This window comes from Thunnus maccoyii, chromosome 1, assembly GCF_910596095.1.
Source record: "Thunnus maccoyii chromosome 1, fThuMac1.1, whole genome shotgun sequence".
Taxonomy (NCBI): domain Eukaryota; kingdom Metazoa; phylum Chordata; class Actinopteri; order Scombriformes; family Scombridae; genus Thunnus; species Thunnus maccoyii.
Window position 1 is genome coordinate 24705180 of NC_056533.1, and position 9236 is coordinate 24714415.

General features: G+C 38.3%; 1 protein-coding gene across 1 annotated transcript; it reads left to right on the forward strand.

Annotated features, from left to right (window-relative positions):
• Positions 1–1627: 1627 nt before the first annotated feature.
• On the forward strand, positions 1628–8896 carry dpep1 (dipeptidase 1). Its single transcript, XM_042413374.1, has 10 exons — positions 1628–2005; positions 2257–2383; positions 3556–3688; positions 3778–3928; positions 4730–4799; positions 5508–5684; positions 6224–6308; positions 6432–6507; positions 7280–7415; positions 8645–8896. The coding sequence occupies exons 1-10, from the start codon at positions 1878–1880 to the stop codon at positions 8825–8827; spliced, it is 1266 nt and encodes a 421-aa protein (XP_042269308.1). The 5' UTR covers positions 1628–1877; the 3' UTR covers positions 8828–8896.
• Positions 8897–9236: the final 340 nt, after the last annotated feature.

The window sequence follows — 9236 nt, forward strand, 5'->3', positions numbered from 1 at the left end:
CCAGAGAATCCAGTGGTTTGTTGTTTATCGTAAACATGGGGTTGTGATGGGTGAGGGAGAGGTTGAGGAGAAAAATATGAATAATAACCTCGCTCATCGAAATCATGAACATCAACATCATGGTGACAAAGAAAAGGAACATGTGAAGTAACTTAAGATAGAAAAGAAGGGACACTTAGTAGGGATGACTGTGCAGCATGTTAGGAAAATGGAGGGGATGAGTAGCCTGAGTGCAGTGGTTATTATGATAACATTTATCCATATTAAGCAACTGTTGTGTATAAATACCATCTAATCTAGGTTGAAGGATAAGAATAAGTCCATTTCTCAATATTTTCCAACTTCCCCATCCCGGCCAGAGGTTATGCGCAATTTCTTAATTCAAGCTTGTGTGAGTTCATAAGAGGAACTATAGTGCGCATATAAAAGTTGTAAAACCCCCAGTCTTTCTTCGTCACTATGGACATGATTACATGATGACACATGTAGGTGAGAACAGGGTAAGTCAAGCCAGTGAGTAAAATGAGCCACACTGCATCTACGTAGCTATAAACAAAAGTATTTATTTAATAGAAACTAAGGAGGTACAGTTCACATTGCTGAATCCATCTTGGACTCAAGCCCATGGGGGGAGTGGTAAGAAAAACAGAGCAGAAAAAAAAAAGATTTTTGTCATTCCAAGTGAATTCATCATGTTACTAAAGTCTTGTATCTTAATTAAAATAGATAGGCCTTGGACATTATTACATTATGTCAGTGCAAGCTACAAAACAATTTATTGATTTGCAGTGACCCTTCCCTCTAAGGGGACAAGTGGACCCAAACCATGCCAGCAAAATGCCCCCCACAGCATAACAGAGCCACTGGATCCCCTCACTGTAGGGGTCAAGCATTCAGACCTGTACCAGTTTTTCCATTCATTTGTCACCTGTCTGTATACACAGAGGCATATTTATACACGCATTCTTTCTGTAACTAACACACAAAGATCACAGTTTAATCTTTACTGAAAATGTTTAGGTAACGTGTTGAACAACAGGACACAAATATATCATTTTATTTAAAAGTATGAGTTTTTTTCTTTTTTTAAATTGATGGCATTAATAAAGTTCAAATTACCTCAAAATTGTTTGACTTTGTGTCATTTTTATGTCAGTATTTAATGGTGGCACTATTTATGCCTAGAGCGCTTAATTTATCCCATCCCCGTGTTCATTTTAACCCTTTCTTGGGGCAAGTTGTGCCATAGGACTAACTCTTTTTTGATGGGTCATTGTTCTAAAACCATAATAATTAGATAACTTGTTTTAATTTCCATGGATACACAACAACCTGAGGTGCATATAGTAACTATTATTTGAAACAAATACACTTTTATTTTGCAGTAAAATCATCAAATGTAAAAAGTGGCTCATGTTACCCTGTTCTCCCCTACAGTAAAACTGAGAGATATTCTTGTACAGGTATATGTTGTGTTGTTACAAGGGCAATCAAAGATGCATTAAACATTAACCAACAATGACAGAGATTGTAAGAATGTTTAAGTGCTGGATTTATGGCTGCTGACATTGATGAGAAACAGCCCCAAGACAGAGGAGGAGCAACGGGCTGAGTTGATATTCGAAGGCATAATCTAACAGAGAAGACAGAAAACCGGAGTGAGAATCTGAAAGGAAATTACAGAAATACAAACTAAAAACTGAAAGATTGGAAAATCAGAGAGAAACCTGTTCCAGCAGTGAAAGTAGGAGTCCTCAAAAGTTAAAAAAAGTCTAGCAGTGCAATCTTTAGTTGCTATTTGACCAACAGGGAAGAACATTTAGGGAGACAAAAAGAAAGAAGAGAATCGCCTTCAACAGCCTGTGAAAGATTAAGAAATGCTGTCCAAGGTTATCTCAGCTGTGTATTGGACACTGTGGGTCACGTCTTGTGTCGTCACCTCGGCTGAAGACCCGTACCTGACCAGAGCCCTGAGGCTTATGTCTGAGACACCACTCATCGATGGGTAAGTGACACTACACACACTCTGTGAAAACATCTTTTGCTTTAAGAAAAAAAATGACGGTTTTACTTAAGTGATCTGCTGTTTGTCTTATGTGTGGCAGCAACATTCTGTAACAAAAGCTCACATCTGGAAGCAATTTCAAGCGCTGATCCAGCCAAACAAGCAGTTTTTCTTCACGCTGCTGAAACCCAGTTCATGATGAAAGTTTGGGGGAAGGCCTGGTGAGTGACTTTTACTCTCTGCCCTTTTAGCCATAATGACCTACCTTGGCAACTTCGAGAGCAATTCAACAACCAGCTCAACAAAGTGGATCTTAACAAACTTGAAACAACACACACCAACATCCCTAAGATGAAGGAGGGGCGGCTGGGAGCACAGGTATATAACAGAACACAATGCACTGGGAACTGGAAAAACAAAGGGAAATATCCCGTCAAGATCAAAAGGTTATTCATAATCTGAAGGGCCTCACATCCTATCTTCAAAGTTGCTTCACATAAGCTAGTACACAATTTTCCTTTTATAACATTTTTAAACACTTAAAAAGCACTTGTGCCTTTCAAGTATCTCTCTTAATGAAACTGCTTTTATCAGAGAAGAAGCTGACTTCTTGAAATCTAAGCTACAGAGCTGTGTAGTACTGAACAGCTCCAAGGTGCTAAAGAAAGGGATCACAAAAAAGGTGTATCACAACGTTTTACATTAGCACCTCTTTATCCTCCATGTTAATAAACAAAATTGGGAGGAACAATCAGCGAGCAAAGTTTAATTTGTATGCAGATGACATCGTTTTCTATACACACGTCTCCAGCTTTTACTGACCTGCAACAACTAAGCTTGTAAACCCAAATTATTATTATTATGGTTACAGATCACCCAGCACCCATCCAAACCGCCAGATCAGCTTCAGCCCCAATACTGACCTTAAGTGGATCAGATAGAGATCAGAGAATCAGAGATCTGTATAAAAGGATATGGCTGGTGATTTTCTATATTTATCTTACTGTCATCAAATCTCATGTGCAGAGCCAAACCAACAATGAATTGATCATACTTACAAGTATTGTGGTTGTATCCACAGCCTGATGTATCGCCTCATCTGGGCGATAGACCTCCATTGTTGTCCAAAAACACATTAATGAGCCACACTGTTGCACTAGGTGACATGTTCCTTCATTACGAAGATTATGGTCCCATTACTTTGTCTGTAGGCTTAGCACTGTCTAACATTCAACTCTGTTTTATTTTGGTGTTGAATCACACGCTCACCACTGTCATTCATACATATTAACTGTTAAACTCGGTAAATTTTCTGCCCACCACTTATGAAATGTTGTCCCCTGTTTTTAATAGCAACCACACTTTCAGGTGTAAAATCTTTAATGTCACTACAGCCCTTTCTGAACTTTTGGCCAAATCTCTATTGTAAAACAGATACTGTATCTCTCAATCCCGCTCATATAAATAATATCAGCAAATCATTAAAAAAGGGAGGTGATACTCATTATAAACAGGTGGTGCTGATAACAGTAACTTTGTTCCTCTTTCAGTTCTGGTCAGCCTATGTTCCGTGTGCAACTCAGTACAAAGATGCTGTCAGACAAACACTGGAGCAGATAGATGTAATCCACAGGATGTGTGACAAATACCCAGAGACATTCATGTTTGCCACCAGTAGCCAAGGTGAGATTTACAGCTGTATTAGTATTCTCAAAGACCATCAAAATGTACAGTGCATCAGCTGCAATCTTTCATGTCTCTGCATTGCACAGAAATCACAAGGGCCTTCAGACTTAACAAGACAGCCAGTTTGATCGGGGTGGAGGGGGGTCACTCCATCGACAGCAGCCTGGGCACCCTGCGCACCATGTACCAGCTGGGGGTCCGCTACCTCACACTCACACACTCCTGCAACACACCCTGGTAAGAGCTGAAAACACAGAAGATTTACGCCACCAAACACACAATGAAAAATACACACACATGAGATCAACAGTCATACAAGCCTCACAAATGTGAAGTGTAAGAATGAATAAAAGTATTTTTACTTTTCTCATATGTTATATGAGTGAGAGTATAGGGTTAAAGTTAAAACAAATGGGAGAGCTACAACACACTGAAGACAGCCTCAGAAAGGATCTGGAGACAAAAAGAGGAAGAATAAACAAGAAGCTTTACTTTGTCTGTTAATCACCTCAGCCTTCTGTAAGCCCAGCCACATCTGAATTGTGTAACACCACTGGACTTCACGGTCAGTTTAAGTTGGGCTGTGGAAAGTAAGGGGGATTTCTGCAGCTCTGTTGGGCTCTCCTAATGGAAGTATCAGGTTTTATAGAAGAGCCAGTTTGCAGCTGAAATTGCTCAAGCCCTGGTTCACACAGTTACTGGGCAGTAGAACCGTTGCTGGCTAGATTTATTGTAACTTTAAGTTGCTGAAGTAAGAAACTTTGTGTCCTACACCTAAAAAACTGAAAAACTTCTCACTGAAACCTCTGATCATGTGTTTATGTATTGTTTTGCCTTCCTAATGAATACATCTTATGTACCTAACGCATATTATGTAATAATTTCACTTTTACAGTATGTGACTTTTTAAATTTACTGGAAAATAATCTCAAAAAGACACTGAAATATCGTTTCCTGGCTAGAAATGTGATCCCTGGCTATTTCTTGCTCTACTGGTCGGTTTGGCTTTTACATGGTATCAGTGATTTGTCTTGTCAGGGCAGATAACTGGCTTGTGGACACTGGATCAGAGCCATCTGAACACAACGGCCTATCCCCATTTGGCAAGGTCAGTCTACAGGCAGGAATGGGCACATTATAATTTCAAAGGGTAATAAGTGAAAGATAAGTGTCTTAAAATTTATACTTATATGCTGGTCGTTCCAATGTCCATGTAAGAGGACATTTTATTCACCTTCACACAGTGTTGTTTATTACAGGCATTGGCTAACATTATTTCCAAGATGTGTTCAAATGAAAATGTCTTTACTGTCACTATTAAAATGTGGCCTTTTCCCAAACAAGACTTTAAAATAACGACATATTTCTTTAAATGATTTGTAAATATGGGAAATACATACGTATATGTAAATACGGCTTACAAAAGATAGAAATAGATTTTTTTTTTTTTTTTTTACAAATACTCACACAGAGCAAAAAAGTGTTATAATAATAATTTCAACCTCTTCCATAAGAAAGTAATAGTATTTAGTTTTAGTTTTGATCTCCTTCTATAATTATAATACAAAGGGCAATAATGCATTTCATCTTCTTCTTCATTTAACTCACATAATTGACAAAGTCAGTCTTGTTCTTCAATACCAACATAACATCTCAAATGTGATGATAAGATACCACATCTCAGTCTGGCACACAGATCTCTCCCTTTTACTTGCTATAATTACATAAAGGGGATAAACTGTTGTATTTGGTATCATAAAGAAATTTAAATCGATCATAACAACAATCATAGTGCAGCTAACTTTTGCAACTACAGCAACTAATTCTGGAAATGAACCGTCTGGGGATGCTGATCGACCTGGCTCATGTGACTGTAGAAGTGATGAACCAGGCGCTGGACATGTCCAAAGCTCCGGTCATCTTCAGCCACTCGTCTGCTTACAGTGTCTGTCCAAACAAGAGGAATGTTCCTGATGAGGTTCTCAGAAGAGTGGTGAGTGAGTCTGTTTGTGCTGTGTAGGCAATTGGGGAAAAAGTTGAAAGAAACAGCAGGGAAATAACAAGGCTGATGAAAGAGGTATATTGAATGTCATTTGAAAATAAAAAAGCAGAAAGTATCAACAAACAATAGATGGACTGACTTCAGTAAAGTGGCCGACCTACTGAAGCACTGAAGAACTTTGAAAACACATACTGTCTTTGCTGCTTGTTACTTCAGATAGCACACCCATAAATGGTCTTTACAGCATCAAAAGGTTGAAAGTGGTTGCAAATCAGTACCTTGTGTCCAATTAAGCACCCATAATAGACATTTCCCAGTTACAGGCAATAAAACCGTAAACAAGAAGACAGTTGTAAAATAACAGATAAAGCAGCTCAGGTGTAACAGGTGACAGGAAGGTCAGTGACCTACCGTACTCTTGTGCATCTCTTGACCCAGTTCATGTCATGCATCACGTTCCATCCTATAGATCAGAGTTTCCAGGCCAGTAAGCATTTCACTGTTACATAACATCCTGTCTGTCTCTCCAGAAAGAAACTAAAGGCATTGTGATGGTCAACTTCTACAATGACTACGTGACCTGCAGCGAGACCGCTAAACTCTCAGATGTTGCTGGTAAATTACTGTTCTGACCATGAACACAACTGTAAACCTGGTTAAATATTAGCATTTATCATTCTCTCTAAAACCCCCAAGTGTCCATCAACTTTATCCTCATGTTTGCTACTTTTATTCTAGATCACTTCGACCATATAAAGAAAGTAGCTGGGGCGGGCATCATCGGCTTTGGTGGAGACTATGATGGGGTTACAAGGTAAGTGTAAAACTAAAGGCACTAAAACCTATTTTCTCAATAAGCATTTTACTATGAGGAATGAGGTTTTGGTCATTTCATTCATTCATTTGTGTTTTTGTCCTTCCTTATCTTTGCACCAATAAGATTTTAGCAACATTTAAAATGTGATGACAGTAGTTGGGTTATTTAGAGCTGCAACTAATGATTATTTTCAAGTATTTTCAAGTTTTCCTGTTCTAATTTCTTAGAGCCCAATGTGATGTCTTCAAGTATCTTTGTTTTGTCAGTTCAACAGTCCATAACCCAAAGATATAAAGTTTACTATCATGCATGACACATGAGAGCCTCACATTTGAGAAGCCACAATCAGCAAATGTTTGCCGTTTTCCTGAAAAAAAAAAAAACAACAAAAAACGATTATTTGATGATCAAAATATTTGAATATTTGAATCAAATATATTTTCTTGACTTTACAGCTTCAGGGATGTTTATAATATCAGCATCACACTCCCTCAGCGCTGATAACTCACACACATACATACGTTTTTGAGTGTTAAACTCTTAATAACAATGTTTTCCTCCAACTTTACAATAACATTGATCATTGCATAAATACTTAATATAATATAGAAATTCTTTATGAACATAAACTGCTGGGAAAGTCACAACACTGGAGAGTGGGAGTGAAAAAGTAAGAGAGAAAAATAAATTGACAATAAGAGGCTTGACATGATAGTTAAGCATAACTACTGGAAAGTAAAATGGTTCTTCCTGCATGTCATCCTCTCAGAGTACCAGAGGGCCTGGAGGATGTGTCCAAGGTGCCTAAACTGGTGGCTGAACTACTGAGAAGAGGATGGACTGATGAGGAGGTCAAAGCTGCTCTGGGAGACAACTTGCTCCGTGTACTGAGTGAGGCTGAAAAGGTGAGGGATGAACACACACAAACACAGACAACCTTGATTCCTGTGTGTGTGTGTTTCTGATATGAAACATCCAGCTTTTCTGTTTGCATGTGCGTGCCGCACCGTGCACTTTATGTCCTGACTTGTCCTTGGAGGGGAACTCCAGGTATTTTACACATGAGGATCTGTTTACCAGTTACGGGAAGCAAGACTCTCTAAACAGTTATATAATGTCCTCAGTGGAACTTAAGGAGCTTTGTCAAGTCCTTGAAGACATCATGGTTATTTTGGCACACATATTTATTTGATTTTCAAGCATAGTCCTATTAAGTGCCGAGTTGGATATATTAGAGAAGAAAAAAGAAAAGTTTCCCGGTTGTAATTACCATGTAGATGTTAAAGTGAACTCTATTTAGTGGGAAACTGATAATTACAATAACTCTGATATGCAGCGTACAGCTGCAGGGTTGAGCGGAGGTGTGTGTGGGTGTGTTTGTGCTTTATGGGGTTCACCTTATCAGGGACTAAAACTTAGGATACCTTAGTATCTGCTGCACCGATTGTGACCATACTGGTTTTAAAAAACTCTTTGAACCCCACTGACACATAAAATTTGCATAAAAATCATACCATCTTTGGTTAAACGGAAACACTCATAACGCAACACTCCAGCAATCAGTGTCACCAAGCTTCTCTTTTCAGTGATAGTGGTGTTCATTACATAATCCATTTATGCCCATTGCATAAATGTCCATCAGACACTCCTTATAACCTTTATAACCCTATAATTAAAGATCTTGCTGAGTAATCATGATGATCAGATGTTTTCTTATCAAAGGTTATCAAAGTATAAAAGGTTATCCAGTGATTATTTTCTGAACATCCTTGATTACAGTGCCAATTGGAACAAATAATGACAAATGCAGCATGAAAAGCAGCATGGTGAAAATGTAAGGAAAAATGTCGTATTAACATAGTTCTTATATTGTTGTTCTTATATGTTCTCCTCTGTCCATTCATGTGTGGATATTTGTGATGTGTTGAAAACCAGAGGGAAAAAAAAAAAAATACTAAGAAACAGTGTAAAGCTGTAAAGGAGAGATTTAGATTTCTATAATAGAGTCATAAAATCAAAATGATATAAAGGAGGGGGGCTCATGCTTTGGAAGCAGGTGCATCCTGTGTGTGAACACACAACCGTCACAGTGCCTTCCTGTCTGGTGCCTGACAGTTTTATCTTTGCATGTCAGGTCCGTGACAATCTGAGAAGCAAGAGTCCAGATGATGTTCCTATTCCACATAATGAGGTGGAGAACTCCTGTAGGACGAGCTACGGTTACCCCACTGATGCCGGTGCCGTCCATTCACTCAGCACACTGGCCCTTCTGCTCACACTGGCTCTCCAGACTCTTATCACATTAACAGCTTTGTAGGCTGCTTATCAAGATAGCTGATTGTACCTTAAACTTTCCACAAATCTAAATAAAATCTGAAAAAAGTAAGTCACTCTACGCTTGTGTTTTAAATTTCAGAGTTTATATGTTCTCTGTGCTGACAACACAAAATAGCTGCAGTTTGTTAAACAGCAACTTGCAGGTTGAAATTTTAACTAGATTTATAGTTTACACACCATGGAAATTATGATGTGAAAAGTTAATATATAATTTTATTAGTTTTACAAGAAAAAGGCAGAAATTCAGAAGGAAAAAGTAGCCGTTATGAACAGTGGTGTTTAACGGTTGTTTTATGTCGGATCTTTGTGTTTTTTTGTTATTGTCATGAATTGCAGGTTAACTTCACTGTAAATACTCAGAAATGTAGTGACATATGACAGTTTTACAA

What these genes read in the sequence shown, in the direction of transcription:
- dpep1 (XM_042413374.1), top strand. Translation starts at nt 1,878, where the DNA reads ATGCTGTCCAAGGTTATCTCAGCTGTGTATTGGACACTGTGGGTCACG. An exon ending in AGGGGCGGCTGGGAGCACAG is followed by an intron (nt 2,384 to 3,555) that starts GTATATAACAGA and finishes TTCCTCTTTCAG; the next exon opens with TTCTGGTCAGCCTATGTTCC. An exon ending in GACTATGATGGGGTTACAAG is followed by an intron (nt 6,508 to 7,279) that starts GTAAGTGTAAAA and finishes TCATCCTCTCAG; the next exon opens with AGTACCAGAGGGCCTGGAGG.